The sequence below is a fragment of the Grampus griseus genome (genome assembly GCF_964374135.1).
Source record: "Grampus griseus genome assembly, chromosome: 3".
NCBI classification, from domain to species: Eukaryota; Metazoa; Chordata; class Mammalia; order Artiodactyla; family Delphinidae; genus Grampus; species Grampus griseus.
In genome coordinates, this window is record NC_139019.1 from 56245752 (window position 1) to 56272933 (window position 27182).

Consider the following 27182-nt stretch of genomic DNA (forward strand, 5'->3'; position numbering starts at 1 on the left):
TGGCACTGTGCAGGGAGACGGGGACGAAGAGAAGAAGAACCTGGCAGTATGTTCTGGCACTCGCCAGAGGACAGAGGCTCTTGATCGAGGTGACTGACACCTGTTCTTATTTCAGGAATGTCTAAGAATGGAGAAGGGCCACCTAAGTTTGACCAACATACACTTTAACATCCAGTTCTTTTTGTTCAAATGATACATACTGCCTTCTAGGCAGCCTCCGACCTCCCGTGGTCTCCTGAGAGAACCTGCTCATCAGGAAGAAGTGACCTGTGCAGATGACCAGTCCAATTCCTGTGCCAGGCCCAACTCCCACTGGAGAGTTAAACTGTATTCTATCACAGCTGGCATTTCCTGCTACAAGCCCCTCTCTTATGGGGTTTCATGGTGTGACCAGATATCTGGAGCCTTATCCACCCTCAAGGAGATGTCAGATTGAGTTTCTGAACTGTATAGTTGACCAGCAGACACCCTTTGAACCATGTGTGGTGTGCTATCATTGGGGTGAAGGGAGGCCTGGCATCACTGGGCCCATCATGTCCCATCATGTCCCGTCTCTATGCACTGGTACCAGAGAGAACACTCTAAATCCTCAAGGACCACTTGGTCCAAGATCCTCCAGGCCCCTCTGAGGCCCTTGAGGTAGAGAAACAGAACTGCTTCTGTGCCCCCAAATCACACACAGCTGGCAAGTCCTTTTCCTGCATTGGCTCTGCCCTGACGTATCCCTCTGTTTCAGGGATGTTTTCTGCCTGGTTTAACCACTACTGCTGGCCCTGAATTGGTGAGGTGGAGGAGGGAGCTGGCTGGTCTGGATGGACGTGGATTTTGGGGGGACTACGAACTATGCAATGGCTCCTGAGTATTTTAACGACTTTATGCGCCCCACCACCAGCTCATAAAAATACAGTCCATGCTCGAAGCCCAAGAGTAAACTCAACACAAGGAATGAAGAGGGGCGATGAGCCGCTGATAGCACCTCTACTGTAGGAGACAGTAAATCCCTGGCAGGCGGGAACAGCTCTGTAAAAAGTGAAGCGTTCAAGGGACTCAGCGAGGCGAAAGGGAAACCAAAGGCGTGTCTAAAGGGAGACAGAAGAGCTGGTCTGTAGAGTCCACAGGGTCCCGCAGTCAGGCCTGGCTTGACGGGTATGTGGCCTATGTGGTCACACGAGGCCCTGAACTCAGAAGTGTCCCGGGTTTGGTGTTTACGCTCTGCTTTCATCATCTTGAAATTCTGCATAGCATCTGAACAAGGGGGCCCCGTGTTCATTTCCCACCAGGCCCTGCGAATTACGTACACCATCCTGCACGCAGCTTCCTCCCCCTTCAGCTCAGATCACTCAAGATGGACATAAATTGACTTTCAAACCACTGGGAACTTGAAGGAAAGGAGGGGAAACACAAGTGGGTGGCAGGAAAAGGGCTGGAGGGAGACCCCTCCCTCCCCCACCTCCGGAGAATGCCCACACAGGTCTAGGGAAGCTCTGGCTCCTGACCCCTCTCACCCCGTCCAGGAGTGGCCAGCACAGGAAAGAAGTCAGCTTCACAGGGGGTTCCTTCAAGTGGGGGCACATGCTGCTGAGGGATTAAGGCAGGAACAGCCCCTGGAAGCAGGGAACCCTACTCCAGGAACAGGCATTGACAAAGAATATCATTGGGACCCCATCAGACACGCAGGACAGAGAGAAGGCAAATCCATTTCAAACAGAACGGCTCTAACGATATCTGAACGTGGCGATTTCCCTCTGCTTCCCCCTCAGCCCTCTCCTGTGACTGAGGTGTCACTTGCCAGTACCTTCCTTGAATTAAACTGCCCAATCCTGAGCAAGATTCCTTCTCATCTTAGAAGTGGAGGAGAGAAACAATGAGGGGAGGGGAGCCAGCCTGGGAAGCCTGAGCATTTCTGCGTCATACCCGTCAGCACCTTGGGCTTTACACGTCTCCAGCTCACACTTTACCTTAGAGCATGAAATAAAAACCCCACCAAGTTAATGTGACACAGAGATTGTAACGAAGATGCTCCATCATATTCAGGAATAAACGAGAAGCACCTCAGCTGACCCTGCACACAGTTGTTCCTCTGCCCACGCAAGCATCTCTGAGGTCACCTGAGGGGCTAGCCTTGGAATCTCTTCCATCCCCTCTGGGAGACCTGCCTTCAAATTACAGTGCTCAGTCCAAGTGTGCAGAGGGCAGGAGCGGGGTGGCAGGGGGGAGTGGGAAGGGAAGGGGACAGGGCTGGAAGCTTCTCTGACTCCTCTCTGTGTTCTACTCACTGGCTTGTAAGGGGAAGAGGGCGACACCTGACTGCTGCTTTCTAGAGCACCAGCTCTCACACCGCCTTCATCCTTTAACGACCTCATTCCTCAAATGGGCCTTCCACCCTCAGCGCTCCCTGCACTGGCTGTCTCCACGCCCTGTGCACCGATTCCACAGCGAGACACACAGGGCAGCTCCTAGGGCTCAGCTGAGCACAGCTGCGGTGGAGAGAGGCACAGAGCAGCAGACAGGCCTGGGCTTGGCTGCAGACCTCTCTGAGCCGCAGAGGTCCCTCTGATGAGACTGAGTAGAAGGTTCCCTGGAGAGTCTTCCTGCGCACCTGCACAGCCCTCTGAGCCCTCCCTCTCCATGCTCCTCCCGGGCAGCCGCCCACCTTGCATTTGAAGGGCTTCACATCCGAGTGGACGATCATGTGCGCCTTGAGGGTCTGTTTCTGCACGAAACTCTTGTAGCACAGGTGACACTGGTAGGCGCGGATGTTGGTGTGGATTAGCACGTGTCTCTTCATGTTGGCCAGCAGAGTGAACTCCCGCCCGCAGATCCCGCATTTGTGCTCCTTCACGCCCTGGGAGGGGTCAAGACGCAAAAGAACCGTGGTTAGCAGGTAGCAGACTTTCATCAGGACAGTAGTCTTTGCTTTTCTCTCTGCCACATAAATCCACGAAGGATTTGGTGAAAGACGTTGAGTTCCAAATGGTGTGCCTGTAGCCTTGTTAAACCACGATTTTCTTGAAAAGTGTTGATTACGTAATCCTTTTTTTCTTCTAAAAACCATAAACTAGCCAGACTGCTAGAGGAAAAGAAAGCTACTGGTTTTGTTGTTCCTGCTGCTGCTGGGGTTAATTCTACGGTAACAGTTCTCAGGGATTAATAAGACTTTGGTAAGAGCATCGTGGAATGAATGGTATGTGAAATGAGTCTAATCCGGCTTTCGTGATAATGAAAAAACAAAACCCCTTAAGCTGATAATATCATTTCCCATATGAAAACCAATGTCCTCTTGAGTCCTCATTAATGGATTTGAAAATCCAAGAAGAACAACTCACATCCACACTTCAAAAAATTACAACTCGATAATCGCCTCTTGAGATGGTCCCCTGGGCTCCCACGGGCCACAGTGGCCTCTGTGATTTGGCTACGGAGCCTCCAAGCCGGCTTCTGTCTGATAGAGCAATTCGGCAGAGGAAAGCTTTCTGAATTAGAAAAGGGGAAAGAAGATTTTCTAGTTCCCTTGCTGTTTGTGAAGTGTTTTAATACGTAAGCATCAATGCCCTCAACTGAAAGCACTTCTGGGGACTCTCGGCGTGAGTAGAGTATTATCTAATCCTGACTAACCAGTGCTTGTCTGAAACGGCCGTTGCAAGAAATCTTGACCCAGAATGACTTTTGGAAGGACCCAGAACCATGGTATTAAAACTAGGTTATTACAGGTGTAGAACAAGTCATTTAGCTAACAACTGTATCTTATAAAACCCATACGGCCTGATAGTCATAGTGACCTAAGGCAGGAGGGGCTCCAAGGTTCCCTCTGCCTATATTTTCATTTCTTTAATTTGGGACATGGTAAGAGAGTACCACTCCTCAGTTTAGGTGAGCCCATGGCACTAAAGGGTGAGTTGGGGTCTCTGTCCAGCTGCTTACTGGCTGCATAACCTTAGATGAGTCCCGCAGCCTTTCCTGGCGAAGGCTTCCTCATCTCGAGTTGAAGTGCTGGGACATGAGAACCCGGGGGCTCTTTCTAACTGGAATACTGTCTAGTCTAGATGATTGCAGATGGGTATGGATTTATGCTAATGAAGAGATCTAAATTTTAATGTCCTCCTAAGAAGATGAATTTTTAAAATGTGTTGCGTATTCAAACTGAGTTTAAAAGTATTAAATTAATAAAAACTATTTTCTTGATGGGTTTAAAATTTACTTCAGCATCTTTCTTCTCAACATCGTCCCTATACTTGGTTATGGTCTAGTTAGCACCTACTTACCACTGTTTTTGGAATTCTCTAAAGAGAATTCTATGAACAAAGTGAAATTCACATGTGGGCTGGCCTAGACCTCAAGTAAATGAGAGACTGGACACAGCTTAGGGGACAAAGGAAGCTGCTGTGTCTTTAATAAGATCAATGAAATCTCAGAGAGGGGACCTGCGGAGCTGCTGGGTGAAGGGAAAGAGGGAGTAGTCTTGATAGTTGTGTTCAAGAGCTCAGGTGCTAGAGATAGAGATGCTGGGTGACTTCCCATGGCTTGGTGTCTTCATCTGCAAATCTGGAGTAACGATACCCATAGGTAGCTCTTACAGTTGTTGAAGAGGATTAAATGAGAAGTACAGTACCTGGCACTTAGCAAGTGCTCAGTAAATACTACCTCTCACTGTTTGCTGACTTTTAATTAAAATGCATTTTGCTTCCTAATTCAAACAAGACCTATTTCAGATACTAGGCTGTTTCTTCCATTTTGAGTTCATTTTCTACCATCTTACAGAATTTTTATGTGTTCTAAAATGCATTTCTGATTCCTCTTCCACACATGTAGGAGTCCCTGAAATGAGCACATGGCCCTCCTGGTGGCTGACTCTCAGCTCAGGCTCCTTGTTGATGGCTCCTGCACTAGGCAGGCTCTGGATGCATCTAAGGTGCCTTTTGCAGGGCAGCTGTTTGTGCAGAGCCCACAAGGCAGTCATGCATTTTGTCCATATTTGGTCCTAACCTATCAAATGAAACCCACAATGCCACAGCAGAAATATTATCTTGGCTGAGCAAAGCCCTCCCCTGACCTTTCAGAATGAAAGAATGTTTTAGAAACTCTGGCTTGCTAGAAGTTTCTTCTGCCAAGAAAACCATTTGAGGTCAAGGGTGTGAGAGTAGAGTTCAGTGGGGCAAACTTCCCCTCTTGGAAGCTCAAAGCAGACCCAAGTTAGCTTGACTGGGTAAGATTTCAGGAACGCACCGGGGCCTTGTTTTAGTTCATCCAGAATGACTCCAGGGCTTTGTCTGCAAACTAGGCTGAACTTAGACATGCAGGCCTATATTTCTCCTTGAAGACCTGAGGCTGGGGAAGGTAAAACCAAACCCAACAGAGAAGAATGCTCTCTCATGCCTCCTATAATACAAGCCACAGAGCACTGCCACCAACTAGGCAGAAGCTCAATGGAGGAAGCACAGACCCGGCTGGACCCAGGCCAGGCTCTGCTCCCCTCAAAGCCACCTGCAAATGAAGCAGTTGAGGGAGAAAATAAAGCAAAAGGTAGCCACAACTTTAGCAGAAAAAGACCAAGAGAATGTTCTAGAGTTTTCTAGAAGGCTCCGATTCATGTATCCCAGGCACAAAGCTGGTCTTGGGTAGATAGGGACTGATGCACCCTCATGCTAGCGCCCCGGATGAAGTTTCCAGAAGTAAAATTTTAGGGATTCTGGGAGGCGAATAAGCAACAGCCCAAGCACCAGCTGCTTCCTTCATCCTTCTGCACCCTCCTCTCCAAACTGCACTCTTTCTTTCTAGGACCGCCCGAGACTCCAGAAGTCGAGATGGGAAAGGGCTTGATGGCTAGTCTCCTCATTCTCCCCCATTTCAAGGTGAGGAAGAAGAACGTCTGGGCTCAGGTAAGGGACGCCTCCTGCCCAGGGTTACACGTGTCAGGGGTGGGAAGCAGCGCGGGTCTCCTGGGCCCTCGGCCCGGGACTCGCTCCCCTCCCCTGGGGCCCCGCAGTACCTTGTGCGTGAGGGAGTGCTGCTTGAGGTGGTGGGGCTGCACGAACTCCATGCCGCACTCGGAGCAGATGTAGGGCCGGATGTCCTTGTGCTTCATCATGTGGTTCTGCAGCTGACTCGGGTACTGAAAGGTCTTGTCGCATTCGGAGCAGCTGTACTGGATGGGGCCGCGGTGCGTGGTGAGGTGCCTCTTCAGCTGGGCCAGGGTGGGGAAGTCGAGGCCGCACTCCACGCAGATGTTCTCCCGCCCACTGGCGTGCTTGGCCTCGTGGGCCTTGAGCTCGCTGGGGTAGGCGAAGCCCCGGCCGCACACGCGGCAGTTGTGCGGCTTCACCTCGCTGTGCTGCATCATGTGGCGCTTCAGGTGGCTGGTCTGGGTGAAGGCCTTGTGGCACACCTGGCATTTGTGGGGCCGCGTGCCCTGGTGGGTCAGCATGTGCGTGTGCAGGTGGCTGAGCTGCTTGAAGAGCTTCCCGCAGCGGCTGCACGCGTGCGGCTTGATGCCGCTGTGGCCCAGGATGTGGGTCACGAGGTTGTACTTGGAGGTGTAGGACTTCTCGCAGGTGGGGCACTGCCAGCGCTTCTGCGCGCCGCCCACGTCCACGTAGTAGCTGTCGTCGATCTGCACGTTCACGTCCACCCTCTCCACCTTCTGCTTGGTCTCCTCGCTCTCCCGCGGCTCGGCTTTGCGGGGCAGCAGCGGCTCCGGGGGCCGCTTGGGCAGGAAGGTGTGCCGGCTGAAGGGGAAGGGCGAGGCCGAGGGCACGAAGAAGGGGAACACGAGGCCCGGGGGCACTTTGGGGTAATAGGGGTAGGGCGTGGGCAGGAACGGAGGGGGCGCGGCCCACGTGGCGCTGGGCTTCACGGGCTCCTGCTTGACGGCCTTGCCCCCCAGGTGCTCCAGGCTGCGGTAGAACTGAAAGCCCACGTTGCACAGGTCGATCATCCGCGAGTCGTACTTGGGCCGTGGCGGCGGCGGCGGTGGCGGCGGCGGCGGGAAAAGCAGGCGGAGTTCCGGGGGCCCGGGGTTCTTGCTCTCCTCCGGGTGCAGGGCAAGAGCCGCTTCTTCCGAGGGGTGGTTATAGGGCATCTTGGTGGGCATGCTCTTCCGTTTGCGAGACCCTCCTCCTTCAAAGACCCCCGGGAATCCGTCTAGGTCTCCCGGAGGAGGCTCATACCGGAACTGGGAAAATGGCCCCCGGAGAGCTTCCGGGAATGGGTGTCTTGGAGGAGCTCTTCCTCGGGAAACCACTGGCTGCAGGCCGTGGGGGAAGGAGGGGGCCCTCTTTGCACCCAAACTGAAATGCACACCCTCGTCTTTGACCATCTTCATTTCCTTCTGCATCCTTGGCAATTTTCCTTTAAAGAGAAAGAAACTTATCGTTAAAAAAAAAAAAAAAAATCCCTTTTTCCATAAAGAGTTGTGGCTAGATGTCGGTACTAATTTATGAAGAGTAATGTTTGTTTAATACCACTCCCCATTTATCCGAAGGCTGTTTAAAATATCATATTTTCCCCCTTGCAAACCCGGTTACTAATATGGAAAGCACTGACCTCCTGGAGTGGGACCCTAGGGCTCCTGTGTAAATCACAGCCACAAAACCGTAGCTGGCGGCGGAGGAGGGGAGGTATGAGAGTGGGCTGGATTGGGAGGAAACCTGAGAACTCATCTGGCCATTGTCCCCATATGAGATGAGGGTACCAAGGCCCAGAGAGATGAAACAACATGCTTGAGTCCCACAGCCACTCAGGGCAGGAGTCAGAACTGGAACACATTCTTCTGCGACTTTGCAGCCTGAGATGGAATTGCATCTGCCAGATGGCGCTTTAAATGTCTTTTAGGGGCAGTTCTTCTCTAAGTGAATTGATTTCCACTGCCTCTCCCTGTCTAGGGGCCTTGGCTTCTGGAGGACGGGGATACTGAAGGCCACACAGGAGAAGGGACTTTACTGCTTAACTCAGATGTCAGGCTTTCTGAGTATCCACCCCCAGCCAAGTGTGCTGCTGGGATATATGGAGCAGATGAAATCAATGTGATTAAGAAAAGCATATAATCCAATGTTACAGAGTCATCCTGGCAATTCATGAATTCGAATCCTCCACCTGAAGCAACTTCAGGGAAAAAATTCCAAGATCGTGAGTCTCTAAAACTGCACTTGTGTCTCTTCCGTCACGTTGGTGTCATTCAGAATAAAGCTTGGCCTTTGGTGTTGGTGACTCCTGTGGTGCCTGTCATTTCCCTGCTGAACCAGTTACTGTGTCCTGGTGACAGCATCAGGTATGTCTAGGAGAGCCCGTAGGGCCCGAATCTAAACCAGGGGCCATGCTTCCTTTCACACGTCTCCTTGGCAGTTTTCTATCCTCCTCACTTGGATACAAGTGGAAAGAGCCAAGTGGCTGACTTCACATTTCCAGTGAAGCCCTTTCTACCTAGATCCTCTGAGCTTGAATGGGATTGGCCCCCTTTGCTCAGCAGAGGCTCCCACAGAACCAGTCAGCCTGGTCAGGTGTCAGGTCTGGCCTCAAGCCCCTGAAGACAGGGCTGGGATAGGTTCTGGACTAACTCAGCTCTCTGGCCCCGGGAATGACTACATGCTGAGCAGTGCAGGGTGAGGGTTCCAGGGGTGAAAGGACCAGTGATTTTCTGTAGTCCCTCGTGAGGCAAATGCAGTTTTTACAAGTACCTGGATATTCCCAAATCACATGTGTGTCTTTATGAGAGGTTTGAGAACCACAGCACAATTAGAACAGAAAAGGGTCTTTTTATGTTGGATTACCAATTCATACGCAGAAATCCAACAGAGGGAAAAAATATGTGCCCTTATTATATGAATATTTGGACATTCTTTAAAACTGTTATGTGAAAGTGTTAGAGAACTAAAGCATAATGTCAATTAGTCTTTGCTTTGTGTTTCTGTGAGTGGGAAGATAGCCCTGACTTGTCTTCTTTCTGTGGGTTTGGGGCTTAGTAATTAAGAGGGGGAGTTTGACTGTCCAGCCTGTGCCCCATCCTTTTTTTGCTTCTTCCTAAAATTCTTACTGAAATGCTAGGTCTTCTACCACTGCTGCCTCAAGGACCACGTACTTGTAGGAAGTGATGAGAGCAGTACGAGAATGCAATGTCTAGCTTTGTGAGTCCAGGAGGGGTGTGGGGACGCCATCAAAATGAGGGGAGTAGTGCAGCTGCTGTGAAAGGACCAGGACAAGGATGGAGAGGGCAGAGGCTCTTGGATCATTTCCTAGATCATCTCTTGCCTAATTCATCAGGTCCGGAGCCCTGGATTCACACACAGCTAACGAGGGGGTGGCCCTGGCCCACGAACTTGTTGCATCTATGAAAATAATTGGCTTTCAGACAAAGCTAATATGTCCCATTGAAATAGAGGGGGAAAAGTGGCAGCTCCTTTCTCTGGAATTTCATTTTGGCCACAGTTGGTTGTATAGGAGATCCTATTTGCAAAAAGGCTGCTCAGACTGGAGAGAACTGTTCCAGGCTGCAGTGACTAGGGCAACCCACAGCAGAGCCCATCCAAATGCAAACAGGTTCTGTTTTATTCTTATCTGGTTAAAAGTGGCAATGGCTCCTATGTCACATTAGAGAGCTTGATTGGAGAATTGGTAAAATAGACACATATCAGAACATGGGCCTTAACTTATTGAGTTTTTTTGTGTATTTTATCGTTAAAAAGCTATTTGAAAGTGCATGGCTAATGCGCTGTATCATACCAGAATGTTACTTACTTGGAAAGGAGTGTTATCACTAATTTTGAAACTGAAGTTATTTTGGTTTGTACACATTATCATGGTCTTTGTTTAATACTTTTGTTTTTAGTTGTGACATAGTCTACTAATTCACTCATTTTAATATATTAGGAGTGACACTTCTAATATAATGTTAAGTTCAAAAGCATATTTATTTTCAGTGTTTACATTTTTATTTTGTCACCATTGACCTAGTAAAGCAAAGAAACATTGTTGAACAGAGCTGATGTGATTTTTAACATAAACGGCAGAATTATGTCTCCCAAATCCAGAGATTTTACATATGTACATTTTCATTTCCTCCCTATTTTAATACGGTAAACATTTTTACCCAGTTTCTGACGTGTGCATATACATACCCCACCTCTAAAATAGTAGTCTGCCTGCTCTAGAATAAAATCAGTAACTCAGGAGGTTTCAGAAAGCATTGAGATCCATCCATGGACATTTTCCCAGACCCGTTAACAGCAGCCCCTTTCTGCATAAAGATCTGAAGGAGCACTGCCAATCCCTGCAGAGGTCAAGGAGAACTAGATCTGCTTCCTCCCGACTTTCTTGAGACATAAGCCAGCTGTAGCTGCTGCTAGTTATTAATACCGCTGTCTTTTGAGTCCAGGGTGCCAAGGAGAGCCCTGGGGGGTGGGTAAAAGAATTACCCCCCAAAACAAATCCATATCAGGGATGGGGAGTGTTGAAGGGATGAGCAGGGAAAGGATGTCTTCCTCTGGAGGTCATTTATCAGTCAACTTAAAACTCTGAACGGCCTCTGCAAAAATATTAACAGATTCCTAGAAAACCTGAATGTGTGCCACCGCACGCTCCCCTCTGTCTCTAAAAATAGCTCCGCAGGCATCCAGGACAGATGCGGGATTCCTATGTAGGAGGCAAGAGAGTCTTGGGGGCAGCATAGGGGGTGGGGGAACCACAGCCCCTCCCCTGGCCAGTAATCTGTGGCTGCTCCCAGAAAACCAGCAGGTTAGAAGACCATTCGTCACCAGGATGTGCCGAAATAATGTGCAAAAATAAAGAACTGAAATTGTCAAAGTAGACAGCTATAGGAGAGTGCAGAGCCTGAGGATCTGGGCATGAATGCTGGCTTTGTGTTAGCAGCTGTGGGAACATGAGCAAATTAATTTGGAGGTTTGATTTTCTCATCCATGAAATAGGGGTTGGGCTGTCCCCATGGGGTTGTTGGAGACTTAAAATAGAATGTGTATGTGAAAGTTTATTAACACTGGACAATATGGTAGTGCTCTTGAGTGGTAAGAAAGAATAGACACGAGAGGAGGGTTGGAGTGATGACCAGTGGATTGAAGCTGACTGACCTCTTCTCTGTTTTCCAAGCGGAAGCTCTTGGTCAACAGTGGCTGGCATCTGGGCCTCCTCAAAACCAAGGCTTTACCCATTTAGCCCGAGCTGGTCTTATCCCAGCAGTGAATGTGAACCACACTAAAAAAGGCCAATGGGTAAAGCCAGGATGAGTTTATTTATTCAGTGTGGAGATCAACCTTCTAGTATAAGAATACTCCCCCGTCCCTTCTCTATGGCTCTTTCCTCTTACGGACATATCTTTGAGCCTGCATTAGTAACAGATGACTTTGGTTACAAAAGGGATTGGGGATTGGGTGGGGACAAAGGGGACTGGGTGGTCTCATGAGCTATTTTAGCCAGTCTGTGGGAAGCTGAGGAATTGTTCCTATTTTAATATCAGAGGTCACCTTCCAAGAGACAAGAGGACCTGTTTGTCAAACCCAAAGTCTCAGACACTGGGACAGTGCTGGGTCAACACTGGCAAACCAGCTCTTGCAATGCCTGCGGGACTGTGAGGGCAGAGACTGGGTCTGTTTGATTCACTGCTGGGTTTCCAGTCCCCAGCATGATGCCTGATGCAAAGTAGATGCTCAGTAAACTGCTGTGGGATGAGAGAAGGAATGAATGGTTCTTGTTTTTAAAGTCTCCATATGGAACTTTAAATGTTTAATTTTATCTTACATTATTTAGACTGCAGGTGACTTTTGAGGGACATCCCTAATCAGATCATGAGCACACTCATATATTCTCGGGTAGTTATTGTGGGAAGAACCTGATTTACACACCTTGTGTGTGCTCTTGCTTGGCTCCGTTCCCAAGGTTACCACTCTCTGAATTGACCCTCAGGTTTAGGGTAAGCCCTAAATCCTGGCTATACTAATGCTAGGATATAAGATTCTGCAGCTCAGTCAGAAAACAGATGCCTGAAAAGTCCAATAGGCAGAAGATAGAAAGACCCCTGGACTGAAACTGAAACATAAACCAAGAGTGGGTGGTCACCCTGCACTCTTCCACCCCAAGGAAATGTTTGGGAAGTTGGTAGCATCTACCCCTTGTACTAATGTGGGGTGGAGAGGGAGAGGCCTCTGAATAATCATGGATCTTCATTGCTAGAGTCAGACAATGTTCTAAGGTTCCTGGCTTTCTTCCATATACACTCAATCGCCAAACCCAATAGGCTGTAAGTCAGGAAGCAAATGGTTTGAGGAGGAAAATATTCGGTTGATCCGTGTTAAAGGAAAAAGGGACTCAGGATGTCTTCTGTAACAGGTATTATCCATAAGAGTTAGTTATGAGGAAATGGGGAATGAATGGATTTTAAAAACAAAAACAAAATCTCTTTGAACCATAAATACCAATTAGAAATGCAAGGCTTAACCAAGATGAAACTACTTTTAGTTTGGGGAAAAAATTCTTCTAATAATGCCCTTTAATTGGGAATTCACCTACTGCACCAAAATATAAATATCCCCCAGATAAAATTACTGGTATTTTGTGGTTCTCATTGGAATCGGAGGTCAGTCCAGTAAATGCTATTAGAAGAGTCACTGTGAGTCAGCATCCCAGGGGCAGATCTATTTATCCCCACTCTACAACACTGATTTCTATTCATTCTGAAATTCATGAAAGAATATATTCTCTCACATTCTTTATTCCTTGAACGTTTCCAGTGTTTCATTGGAAAACATTACATTTTACTACTGGAGACAATGACTTCCCTTTTACTTTGAGAGGATAGCACTTTACTTACGTGGTCGGCCCTGGAGCTCTGCCCTCAACAAAGATGGAGGCAGTGAGGAGGTGCAAGTGGAGGAGAAGCTTAAGAATAAGAAGCAGTGCTGAGAGCAGCGAAGGGTGGAGAGTTGTGGGAGGATAACAGAAGGGCAGGATGGGAAATGTATGGACTAATTGCCAACCTCTCTCTGTTCGTACAAAGGGATCCTGTTATAAGGCTCCTCCAAAGTGGGATTTTATTGGATCACCTGGTTCTTTCTGAATTTGTGACTACAGAAAGAGACTTTGAGTTGTAGAATTAAACATTCTAATGATTCAGCATAATTGTTTTAATATATATGTAGTTGTACAGTTGAGTTCTTCATCTGCAGGTGTTTCGGCAAGTAATGATTCAGTCTTGCATCCCTGATATTGGCAGGAATAGAAGGATCTCCACATGCATCTGGCAGGTAGAGCAATATGTTCTAAAGAGATAAATGGTCTGCCTTGTCACTCCCTGGGTTAGAGGCAGAGTCAAGAAGAGGGAACCAGAAGCCTGGTAGCCTGATCTCAGAGCCCTTCTGGATGCCCCTGTGGCCCCTGTTTAATGTATAAACCTGAATTCCTTGCGCTTTGTTATAAAATGTAATCTGTCAGCTATGGCATGAGCTGAGTTTTCTAGGTTGGTCAGAAAATATTACTTGGTGATAAGACCTGTTCACATGTGAAATAGTCAACTGAACTCATATATTATTTTTTTTAAGTTCCTAAATACCGCCAAGACATAACATAAAGTCAAGTTTAGTTTTCCATTGTTTAAATTGTCCATAATGAGCATGCATATGTACCATTTACATAGAGATATATGTTGTAAAGAGCCTTATTAAGACAGCGACAAGAAATTCAGCTACTAACTCGCATAGGTTAAATGGATATGGGTTTCATTTAGGAAAGTGCTTAATGCCTAGGTCTAGTGTCTGAAAAGCAGGGATAAATATAATTACTTGAGCCCTGGAACAGTTGCTAGCATGTTGGGGTTATCACTGCCCTCATGACCCATTTAAAGGAAGGAAATGAACTGGAGATATGACTTAGCAGTTCTCTCTCCCATCTCTCAGAGCTAATATATCTCTTGGGGATGGAGCTTCAACTGGAATGTTAGAATTTTTCTCCTAATTTCTTTGGAGTAATGTCCTTAGAATATATCTCAATTTCGTTGTTGTTTTATGTTCACAGATCAAGTAAACTTGATACACCCACTCCTAGCCAAGCAAATAGACACATGCATATTCAAAAACTTCATTTTGTCTGTCTCTGAGGATGACTGCATATACGGTCTGATGGGCCTTAGAATTGGTAGATAATACCAGAAAATATGATGTCTGGCAAGCAAAAGTAGTAAGAATCAACACATAATAGATGAGGTTAGCCATCTGTGAAGGAACCTATTTAAAAATGTCACTCAAGGCAATATTTTTGTGGGGAGGGGAGTAAAAAACTGTTTTGTATCATGATTGTGGTAGTGGTTACACAACTCAAATAGAACACAAAAAATGAATTTTACTGTATATAAACTCAAATAAGTTAAAAAATATAAAAGCAACATACAACAAGTGTTACTCTGTACATTATAAAAGGAGTAATTGAGGATATTTGGGAAATATCCAACAACAGTTAAGGTGACCAGATTCTACTCTCTAATCAATTCATATCTTTGGAATGCATCCAATAATATGCATATGGTATATAAATAGGGGTACTGGGTTTTAAAAATTTGATGATCTAAATTCCTGCTCTATCCAAAGGGGAGACTTTATATATGGCAGATACTAGCTTTTTTTTTTTTTTTTTTTTTGCATGTATTCTATTCAATAAGAGCATTGTGAGGCAGGGATTGTGCATTAAGTTATACTTCAAGGTCTTCTAATCTTTGGCCCTTCTTGGATGTTCAGCAAATAGTCTTTAATTCCTCCAACACTCCTTGAACGTAAAGTAGTCTGCTATTAGTGGATAAGATCATTCTGGTGACTAGAAAATATACTCCTACCCCTTGTCAATTAAAATAGGTTGATATTGACAGTTAGGTCCATAGATCACTCTTATGAATGAATCACTTACCCTGAGACTGATGAACTGAGTGCTCTTACAAAATGGAACTCATGACTCTCCAAACCCACTGACCAAATCCTGAGTCATGTCAGCCCCACCAGGAGCTGCTACCTCATGAAGTCTACCTGAGCAGCCAGCTGCCTTCTTTCTCTGATACATTTCACTGAATATATTAGCCACACTGTCCCAAGTTTCTACAGGGCAGGAAGTGGAAAGAACCTCACCGACTGGTGGCTTTATGGAGACTTAGAGGTGAAACTTTCCATTCCACCAGAACTGGAAGAAAATTCCTCACTTCTCTGAAGTCTATCACATTTGTTTGATGTTCCACTCATTGAGTGGGTCCTGTGCTGCTAGTCACCTTTCTGTGTGGGTGGGTAGCTTATATTTCTAACAGAATCTGGTAGAAAGTCAGAAACTTTCCTGTTGCCTTATATATTGTTGGGATCTAATCATTACTTGGGAATTTATTTGACAAATGCCATGTTCTAGCTTGCTCTTGCTCCGTGATCCCAAGCAGAATTTTGTGTTACATGAAAGAAGGAATAACTGCTTTACCTGGCCTGTCCCAATTCATCCTGAGCCAACTTCACATCAATAAACTGCCAAGAACATCTCCAGTGAGGAGAGGGGTTTAGTGAAGGTATAGCAATGACTAGGGTTGTGCTTTTCAGAAAACATGGCCCCCTCTGCTTTATCCTGGCTCAGAATCTTTGGCCAGTATGTGCTGTATTCCTTTGACCTGGAAGATGGAATGTCTTATTACACTGAAGTAATATGAATGATTGTGGGAGGGCTCTGGAAATGCCCGAGGGCACAGTGATCAAATGCCACTGAGTCTCCCAGGGAACGTGTCACCGTAGAGTACAACATGCCCACGTTCTAGCAAACAATATCCCGGGAGGGCAGGCCACCACCATTTCTCTCACTCGACAACTCCAAGTGCCCCGTGCTCTCCTGGCAAATGCTCATGAGCTTTGTGGAAACACCCATCCTAATGGGCAAGTGGATCTGTGACCTCACCCTTTCTTTTTATTTTTACATGCGTAGGATCCCTGTTCTTTTTCTGCCTTCTGATGAACAATTACTCTTCTTTTTTTCCCTTATACTTTTTAGTTCAAAATCTTCTCACTGATCTGCTTTCTGTTGACTTTTCTATTGATTCTGCTCGCTAAAATCATTCTTGGAAAATATATATACTTACAAAATATATAGACTTATCTCCTCATGTACTTGTACCCATAACCTATCTTTGGCAAGAAACACAGGCATCTTGTAATATTAGTTGCCTCTGGGGAGAAAGACTGTATGGCTCGGGGTGGAAGGCTTGGGAGTCTATCTAGCAGCCAGGTTACCCACTTTAGGAGGGACCAGTCCCATCAGAGTCTATAGGAAGGTGCCGCTCAGTTGTACAGCTCCCTGGGCAGAGAGGAGACTTTTACATGTATACCCTTTCAACTTATATTTTTGTACACTGTGACTGCCTTAGCTATTCACATACTTGCATTTAAAATATAAAAATGCATATTGTCTTTCAAACAGCAAACATTCAGACAAAATTAGTCTTGAAAGCCCCTTCCTTTTGAATGCTGAACAATTCTCTTGAAGCGTTTCTTTGGACTCTCCATTTTTCTGCCCCTGGCAGAGTTTACCCTGGTTTATACTTTGGGCATGCAGCTTTATGACCCAGGCTTATATCAACAAGGAAATAAGTATAAGCAGCCACAAAGACCGCATGAAGAAAGTCAGGTGTGTATAAGTCACAAATAAACTACATTCAACCTTGGACGTTAAGATAAAGATGAGTCTGACTTGAAGATTCACAATAATTACAGAATCACACTGCAAATATGACTAATCCGGTTTCTCCGTTCTAGCCACCCCTGAGCTTTTCCTTGGCTCCTTCCCCAATGCTGAGAGGGAACACTAAGATGCTAAGGATGAGATTGTTGGATTGGGGGCAATGTCAGGTCCTCCCCCCGGGCCTCAAGGTAGTTAAGGATAAAAGTATGATCGTATTTATGCCACTGCAGAATCGTGAAATGTCAAAGCGCAAAGCATGCTCCAGCCCTCAGATGGGATTAGCCCCTCCTTCCTCTCAGCCCCCGAGTCTGTACCCACGCCCCTGATGTAGCCTCCGCCCGGAGTATTGCAGCCATCTGCCTCCGCAACACACTGTGGTCCCCTTGCGGTCGGGACTAATTCCCAGACTTTTCTGTGTCTTCGCTGACTTGTACAATGACTGGTACTTACTAACATTTTTAAGTGATACATTTTCAAATCGCAATAATTTTCTAGTCTTAAAATGATTTCATTCTGTTTTTATATGTAATAATATATAATGTAAGATACTCTAGGATTTGTTATTGCTTCAGCATGTCTCTGATTCTGGAATTTTTCTTTATCAATTTCTCCTTTCTAATAAGTTCTGTCTCATCCACCCCAAATGTTAACTTTCTACATAGAAAAAAGGACCAAGAAGTCAGTTTGCCAACACCTTCCATCCTGACCATTCATTCTTGGGTGGTCTTTACAAAATCCTGTTCGTTGTTCCTTGGACATGACTATTAGCTTCTCACCTTCTTCCCATTCCCATACCTAGTCTTCTAGTTCAAGTGCCCACCACATCACTGTAGGGTTACTTTCAACAGTTTCCATCCACTCTTCCAGATCTTCCTTCTCCTTCCTTCCAAATCCCTTGAATACCAATGCCAATTCCATCGTCTGAAAATTCATCAATTTTCAATATTTTTTTGGCTGCACTGCACGCTTGCAGGATCTTAGTTCCCTGACCAGGGGTTGAACCAAGGCCCCTTGCAGTAGGAGCTCAGGGTCCTAACCACTGGACCGCCAGGGAATTCCCTGAAAATTCATCATTTTTCCTAAGACAACTCTCTGTTCAGGATCCTACAACAATCGTGTGTAGAGATTGCTAATTGCTGCTCCAACATCCATTCCCCCTTCCTTGAGAAATGGAACCCTGATTTTGCTTGTGGTGACAATGTGCCCAGCAAAAACACTAAACTTCCCAGACATTCTTTCAGTTGGGGTACCTAGTGCCACAGTTCTGGCCAATACAGATGTAAGCAGAAGGCTGCTAGGAATTCCTGAGAAAGCCTTTGCATTCCTAATACAGAAACCACCCACTTTATCCTTTCCTGTCTCTTTTTTCTGCCTGAAATGTGGTTATAAGGCTGGAGGTGGAGCAGTCATATTGGAACCGTGAAGCAATAAAGTTAATGACAATGCCTTCCACAAATCGTGGCAGAGGGGAAGAGGGAAAGTGTCATTGTGGAACTCTTGAACCCACTTGGTGCTAGTCTTCTTGCTTTCTGAGAAAATGAATCCTTTACTTGCTTAAGAAAATGTATTCAGATTTCTGCGGTTTGTAACTAAACACATTCCCCATCTGATACACAGAGCAAATCAAATGTAAATATCTCTCCCTGACCTTCCAAGTCCTTTATAAGCAGGTCCAGCTCAATTCCCTTTTTCTCTAAAATTCTCTCAACCCCAGTGAGACCAGGCCTTCACTATTCTCTACACGGGGCAAACTAATTCCTACCTCTTTGCCCTTACTTAGATTGGTTGGTCATCCAGGAATATTCTTTCTATTGACCCACCTCTTCTTCCAGACTGAACTTAGATTCAGCTTCTTTCTGGAAACGTTTTTCCCTACTCTTATGCCCAATTATCTCTCCCAAGAAGATAAATCCTACTGCATCATCTCATGGAGCCCTGGAGATTCCCTAAGAAATTAAAAGTAGAACTACCATACAATTCAGCAGTTCCACTGCTGGGTACATATCCAAAGAAAACAAAACTATTATCTCAAAGAGGTATCTGTACTCCCATGTTTGTCGCCGCATAATTCACAATAGCCAAGGTATGAAAACAACCTAAGTCAATCTAAAGTTATGTAATCTAACGTTACAGATCTCCCCACCTTCCACCTCTCTTTCACAGCCCCAGCTTTACTTTCCTGGCAGAACGATTAGAATATATCTTGGCCATTCATTTATTTATTGTCTGTCTTGCCCCACTGGGCCATAAATTTTGTGAGCCTATGTTCTTCACTGTTTTACCCACCTAGAAGAGTGCCTGGCACATAGTAGGTCGACACATTAGGATCATTTGGGAAGTCTTAAACATGTAACACCCCCCACACACATGCACACCTAAAATAAATGCAATGCCTAGACCCCTCCCCAGACCTGTATTACATCAGGATATCTGGGGGTGGGGCTCCAGGTAAGGCACTGGTGTTTTTTAAGAGCTCTGTAGTTGATCCTCATGGCCATTCAAGGTTAAGAACTACATTAGGGAGGTGCTCGATACAGAGCCTACACAATTAGGGAAGCACGAGTGGGCATGAGGGTGGCGGTAAAGGAGGGATTCTGATGGAAGAATCCCTGTGACTTGCAGTCATCCCTGCCTTTCCGCCTCCCACCCAGGCTCCTAGTGATGGGGTGTGAGGGTGAGGAGAAGATTCTTCTCTATGCCAAGGCTGAGTTGATGAAGCGTAGTCCATGGCAGTGGCCACTTTGGGGTCCAGGTAATCCACAAAGGAAAGCATCCTGGAGAGGTCATGCTGTACCTGGTGAGAGGGAGGGCACCACAGTGCACTATTGTCACACATCCAAGTCCTAGACTGGAGAACCCTCCTGACCCCTTTTCCTCCTCCCAGGCCTCCAACCCACCCCAGGGCCCTGCCTAGCCACCTTGCAAGAAGCTGAGCTGGAGGTTTGCACCCACCCTTAACGCCCCACCACAGGGATGGCTCTTCTTGGCTCTTTTAACCTGCAAAGGTTGACAATAAGGAAGAGGTACAAGAAGATTTTCTCCCTACATGATTATGATACTTCTGAAAGGTTGAGCTGTGGGATTTTTTTTTTTTTTTCACTTCTCTCCTGGAAATCACCTCCATATGCTGACTGGACTGTAGGATAAGACTTCTTCTTTACACTGAGAAAGCATTTCCCGCTATATTTAGGAGACAAGTGGAACTGCTATTTTTTCAGCTTCCTTAATGGCTTTCAATGCTATTTGTCAAGGTTGATTTACTTAAAAAAAATTTTTTTTAAATTTTCTAACAATAAACAACTAGATGTAAAATCTTCCCTTGTACTTTGATTGGTGGTTCACACCTTTTGGAATATCTAGCTCATAATTTCAGAAGGAAGCAGCTGGTACTTGACGTTTAATTCCAACAAAATGCCTCATTCAATTCCCCCTCTCCCAGATAGGGTATACAGGCAATTGGAAAATATTCAATGACACTGATCCAAGTGTCCACATTAAGTGTGGAGAAAAGGTAGAGTATGCTTTTAATATCCTGGAAACTGAGCTAATGGCATTGAAATGTCTGATCTTAAGAAAACATGCTTGTGGCAAGAAAGGGTGACTATTTTAGCTGCTGTTGATATCTGCATGGGGAACCTTTGAAACTAGGGTAAACACACAGGTTTTTGTTCCTGAGTCTGAGTGAGTGTTTTACCCAAGGAGCTTTGCTGTAAATCAATGGTTTAAGTATTAATAATGATAGGTATTGTTAACTGAGGACTCACTGTATGCAAGGCTTTTACATAGATTATCTTGTTCAATCACTACTATAATTATCCCTATTTTATAGATAAGGAATTTGAGGCATAATGAGTATAAATAATTTGTCTAAGGTCACATAGCCTGGAAGTAGTAGCTCGTAGCCAGGGGTTGGCACACTTTTACTGTAAAGGGTCAAAGAGTAAACTTTTATGGCTTTGTGAAGCCTACAGACTCCATTGCAACTACTCAACCCTGCTGTTGTAACGAAAGCAGCTATAGTCACCAGGTGAATAAATGGGAGTGGCTGTGTTCCAGTAAAACTTTACTGGAGGGCTTCCCTGGTGGTGCAGTGGTTGAGAGTCTGCCTGCTGATGCAGGGGACATGGGTTCGTGCCCCGGTCTGGGAAGATCCCACATGTCGTGGAACGGCTGCGCCCGTGAGCCATGGCCGCTGAGCCTGCGCATCTGGAGCCTGTGCTCCACAACGGGAGAGGCCACAACAGTGAGAGGCCTGCGTACTGCAAAAAAAAAAAAACCCAAAAAACTTTACTGGAGATAGGTGTATAAATGGGAGAGAGAGAGAGAGAGAGAGAGAGAGAGAGAGAGAGAGAGAACTATATCTCAATAAAACTGGAAGAAAAGTTCAAAAAATAAATAAATTTAAAATTATGAAATTAAATTTTAAAGGCTACTGTACTGTATATTTGAAAAAAATCCTTTAAAACAAAAGCAGGTGGTGGCAGCCTACATCGTTCTCAATGGTGAAAAACTGAAACCATTTCCTCTAAGATCAGGAACGAGACAAGGATGTCCACTCTCACCACTAGTATTCAACATAGTTTTGGAAGTTTTAGCCACAGCAATGAGAGAAGAAAAAGAAATAAAAGGAATCCAAATTGGAAAAGAAGAATTAAAGCTGTCACTGTTTACAAATGACAAGATACTATACATAGAGACTCCTAAAGATGCTACCAGAAAATCACTAGAGCTAATCAATGAATTTGGTAAAGTATCAGGATACAAAATTAATGCACAGAAATCTCTTGCATTCCTATACACTAATGATGAAAAATATGAAAGAGAAATTAAGAAAACACTCCCATTTACCACTGCAACAAAAAGAATAAAATACCTAGGAATAAACCTACTTAAGGAGACAAAAGACCTGTATGCAGAAAACTAGAAGACACTGGTAAAAGAAATTAAAGATGATACAAACAAATGGAGAGATATACCATGTTCTTGGATTGGAAGAATCAATATTGTGAAAATGACTATACTACCAAAAGTAATCTACAGATTCAGTGCAATCCGTATCAAACTACCAATGGCATTTTTCACAGAACTAGAACAAAAAATTCCACAATTTGTATGAAAACAAAAAAGACCCTGGATAGCCAAGGCAATCTTGAGAGAGAAAAACGGAGCTGGAGAAATCAGGCTCCCTGACTTCAGACTATACTACAAAGCTACAGTAATCAAAACAGTATGGTACTGGCACAAAAACAGAAATATAGATCAGTGGAACAGGATAGAAAGCCCAGAGATAAACCCATGCACATATGGTCACCTTATTTTTGATAAAGGAGGCAAGAATATACAATGGAGAAAAGACAGCCTCTTCAATAAGTGGTGCTGGGAAAACTGGACAGCTACATGTAAAAGAATGAAATTAGAACACTCCCTAACACCATATACAAAAATAAACTCAAAATAGATTAAAGACCTAAATGTAAGGCCAGACACTATAAAACTCTTAGAGGAAAACATAGGCAGAACACTCTATGACATAAATCACAGCAATATCCTTTTTGACCCACCTCCTAGAGAAATGTAAATAAAACAAAAATAAACAAATGGGACCTAGTGAAACTTAAAAGCTTTTGCATAGCAAAGGAAAACATAAACAAGATGAAAAGACAACCCTCAGAATGGGAGAAAATATTTGCAAATGAAGCAACTGACAAAGGATTAATCTCCAAAATTTACAAGCAGCTCATGCAACTCAACATCAAAAAAAACAAACAACCCAATCCAAAAATGGGCAGAAGACCTAAATAGACATTTCTCCAAAGAAGATATACAGATTGCCAACAAACGCATGAAAGGATGCTCAACATCACTAATCATTAGAGAAATGCAAATCAAAACTACAATGAGGTATCACCTCACACCAGTCAGAATGGCCATCATCAAAAAATCTACAAACAATAAATGCTGGAGAGGGTGTGGAGAAAAGGGAACACTCTTGCACTGCTGGTGGGAATGTAAATTGATACAGCCACTATGGAGAACAGTATGGAGGTTCCTTAAAAAACTACAAATAGAACTACCATACAACCCAGCAATCCCACTACTGGGCATATACCCTGAGAAAACTGTAATTCAAAAAGAGTTGGACTTCCCTGGTGGCACAGTGGTTAAGAATCCACCTGCCAACGCAAGGGACACGGGTTCGAGCCCTGGTTCGGGAAGATCCCACATGCCGTGGAGCAACTAAGCCCATGTGCCACAACTACTGAGCATGCGCTCTAGAGCCCGTGAGTCACAACTACTAAAGCCTGTGAGCCACAACTACTGAAGCCCGTGTGCCTAGAGCCCATGCTCTGCAATAAGAGAAGCCACTGTAATGAGAAGACCACGCACTGTAACGAAGAGTAACCCCCGCTCGCCGCAACTAGAGAAAGCCCACACACAGCAACAAAAACCCAATGCAGCCAAAAATAAATAAATAAATTTTTTAAAAAAAGAGTCATGTACCACAATGTTCATTGCAGCTCTGTTTACAATAGCCAGGACATGGAAGCAACCTAAGTGTCCATCGACAGATGAATGGATAAAGAAGATGTGGCACATATATACAATGGAATATTACTCAGCCATAAACATAAACGAAATTGAGCTATTTGTAGTGAGGTGGATGGACCTAGAGTCTGTGATACAGAGTGAAGTAAGTCAGAAAGAGAAAAACAAATACCATATGCTAACACATATATATGGACCCTAAAAAAAAAGGTTCTGAAGAACCTAGGGGCAGGACAGGAATAACGACGCAGACGTAGAGAATGGACTTGAGGACGTGGGGAGTGGGAAGGGTAAGCTGGGACAAAGTGGCATGCACATATATACACTACCAAATGTAAAATAGATAGCTAGTGGGAAGCAGTCGCATAGCACAGGGAGATCAGCTCGGTGCTTTGTGACCACCTAGAGAGGTGGGATAGGTAGGGTGGGAGGGAGACACAAGAGGGAGGAGATATGCGGATATATGTATATGTATAGCTGATTCACTTTGTTATAAAGCAGAAACTAACACACCATTGTAAAGCAATTATACTCCAGTAAAGATGTTAAAAAAGAATAAATAAATAAGCAGGTGGTGGGCTGGATTTGGCCCCGGGGCAGTAGTTTGCTAACTCCTGCTTTTAGCCAAGATGCTAAGCTCTGTTTTGAGGTCTGTTGCTGGACTCTTTTATTTCAATAATCCTCTTTCAAGATCTTTTACATTTACGTATGCGCCATTGAGCCTACTTACACGATGACCTACTGAGCAAATAATTGTGATTTTTTAATAAGTCACATTCTTTAATGCCAGCAGCACTCTAAATGTTACAGGAAAGAGCTTCTGGATGAGTGGGATTATAAGCCAACCAGGACTCTTCAGAGGAAAGCCTCCGTGTGCATCTTAGCTCTCAGGAGCTTGTAAGCTGGCACGGTGGGAGAGGAGCTGGGTTTTGCAGCATCCGCTCTGTGCCAGGCCCTGTGCAGAGGCTCTTCATGCTCTCCATGTCCTCAGAATGTCTATATACCACTCTTTCCATACAGGCTTCAAGGAGGCCCTCAAAAACACACAACACCAACAAGATAAAAGAACTGAAGAAGATGGAGTACTGTATCATTTAATCCCCACATCAATCCTGCAAGACAGGCACCATTATTCCATTTTATAGGTGAGAAATAGAAGCTCAGAAGGGAAGTTACTTGCCTGAGGTCAGAGAGTGAGTAAGTGGCTGAGCATTTCACCCCAGACGTGCCCAGTTTCTTTGCCTGTACACCTTCCGATTGGCTACAATGCCCCTTTGTAGTGGACTGCACGCCTCACCTTACTTCATAACTCAATCACTGAATGAGTTTGGAAAGTCAGTTCAATTTGAAATTCTGTTTGCTTCCACTCTGTAAAAACGAGGATAGGAAACCTTGGTGTATCCTACTCGCTTGACATAGTTGCTAAGATAGTCAAGCGAGGTAGAGTCCGTGAAAGATCCTTGCAAAGTGTGGAACTCTGCCAAGGTGCCACGGTGGCATGTGCCAGAGAACTGGTCAGAGTTGCCGTGAGGCAGCAGCTTCCACCCCCTTACCACACTGCTGGCTACTGCAAGGGTTCCCCTGCCCCCAGGGGACCCTGGGCCACTGAATCATTCAGATTGCCCAAGTCTGGAGAGGAATTGGCCCCCTAGAATCCCCTGAAGTCAGCCCAAAGCTCAGGAACTTGGAAAACGTAATGGAATTGTCATCCAATTTCTATTCACATAAATGACTCTTACGAAGGCACTCATAGTGTCATCACCATCCCTCCCCACACCGCCTTCCTCCCAAGGGACCCTCCTCCTACTTCTATTCCTCTAGTTTCAAAAAGGGCTCTTTCTCTTCAGGATATGTATAAATCCAACCCTTTCTCCCAGCTCTAACCTCTGCCCAGTTGTTTCAACGATGTGGTAAGGAACGTGGTGTGAGACGGCTTTCATGGGTCTTTGCCTCAAAGCTGTGACGTTTCAAAACTCTTGGCTGAAAGTTAGAAACTAGAAAAGTGGAATAGCTTGATTATATAAGGAAAAAAATGTCTGTATGTCAAAAAGCACATAACATTCAAAAGGAAATGGCAAACTGGAAAAATATTTGCAACACAGGACACAGAACTAGTATCACTCGGTATCTAAGATCTTCTACGAATCAATCACAAAAGCGACTACTTAAAGTGGGAAAACTGGGAAAAAGCCATCAAAAGGCAATGCACAAGACCAATTCTAAAGACAAATTAAAAAAAACTTTTTGCCTAGTTTGAAGTAACACCAGATATCCAATTCTTATGGAAGCATCAATAAAGGAAACGTTTAGACAAAACATACAGGATAACACCGGCATATTTAAATTGTGTGTGTGTGTGTGTGTGCACTCACACGGGTGTGTGTAATCTCTCTGTATAAACCTACACCTGCCTGAGCCAATTTGGATGACTGAAGAGAGTGATATTGGAGACGATGATTGGACTGAATGTCAGATTTAAAACTTATGAAAACCACATATACAAACATAGACAGGATTTCAACTCTGAGAATTTTGACAAAGGGAGAAAGAAGCAGATATGTTTAGGGAGGAAGCAGCCTCATGAACTCTTGTTTTGCAACAGTGTCTGGAATGAAGTATATAAGGCCTGAGGCTCCATCTAAGGCAAAATCACACTGGAGAGAAATCCATTCATGAAGCTAAGTCATCCTAATGTAAATGACATTTCATGAGTAGAGACTGAAACTAGTGTGAAGGACATTTTCTAAATCAATGTAAAAGTGTGCAGAAATAGCTGGATCTAAATTGAATAAGAATTGTGTGACAAATCGATGAGGTGGTGAGGAAAAGCCAATTAAGGTACTGATGGGCCTGTCAAGAGAATCTGAATGCTACAAGACCGAATCTAGAAGATTCTGGGTAAAGATGTTTCCTTGGAAGGGTTAGCAAAAGAAAGAGTTCTTTTAAGTGCTTTCCCAAAGCCTATTTTCTGTCCTTTAGAGCTTTTTGACTTTGAGTGGTTGGGAATGATTGGTTTTGATGATCTCAATCGTTCTCTCTCATTCTCTCTCTCTCTCTCTCTCTCTCTCTCTCTCACTCCCCCTCCATTACCACCAACAGGCTGACTCCCCTTGCCCCCTCCAATAACAGGCTGATTCTATTAGATCATTAACTTTCTCTTTCTTATAAAAAGAGTGCATTTGATAACATCATTTAATGGGGCGCTTGAGAAATGGCCCCTTTCAAAGTGTTCATCTTCATTTGTCCTGGTTGAAGAACTGGTGAGGCTAACTTAAGACAGAAGTAAGCACCTTTCTACTGAGGGTCTCACCTGGTAAGAGGTAGCTCATTTGGGTCCATTTAATGATAAAAATATGAACAAATCCAATCTAGAGGTTAGGGAATTGCCTATATTTTGAAAATCTTTGAGTTTCAGCTATTCTGTAAGGATTGACAGGAAATTCAACATGAGAGAACATTCCTGCCTTAGAACTTCTTAGGGAGAATCAAGCAAACCACAATGTAAGAGTGACCCTTGGTATATCTTATTCTAGAAGAAACGAGTCCTGGGCCAATTCATGTTTTCTGAACTTCATGTGAAGAGTGTGTGGGATATTCAAAGAAGGAGTGAGCACCATATGTGGACACCTTAAAATTGACAGGTGACTCAGCTCTCTTGGCACTATCTAGGCTGCTGGCAAATGACAGGCGTAATACAAAGCCCATACGGTGTCGTGGTTAGCAGAAAAACTGGAAGAAAGTCATGAAAGCAGTTGAGATAAACTGGCTATTGATCAAGATGGATTAAAATACAAAATGAGTTGGCACCAGAAATAGATTAAGATGAGCAACTCTACACACTTTATTTTTAATGACCTTTAAATAATATAAATTCATTACCATTTTTAAATTTAATACTGCAATGTTTAAATTCTTAACCCTGGTGGTGCAGTGGTTAAGAATCTGCCTGCCAA

The 27182-nt window shown here is 44.8% G+C and overlaps 1 protein-coding gene across 1 annotated transcript in view; it reads right to left on the reverse strand.

The window, feature by feature from the left end:
• Positions 1-27182, reverse strand: part of ZNF366 (zinc finger protein 366) — a 64517-nt gene that overhangs the window by 12716 nt on the left and 24619 nt on the right. The window contains exons 2-3 of the mRNA XM_082652430.1: positions 5987-7344; positions 2654-2845 (exon numbers count right to left, since the gene is read on the reverse strand). Coding sequence (XP_082508556.1) covers positions 2654-2845; positions 5987-7330 — 1536 coding nt within the window. The 5' untranslated portion in view covers positions 7331-7344. The remainder of the gene's footprint in view (positions 1-2653; positions 2846-5986; positions 7345-27182) is intronic.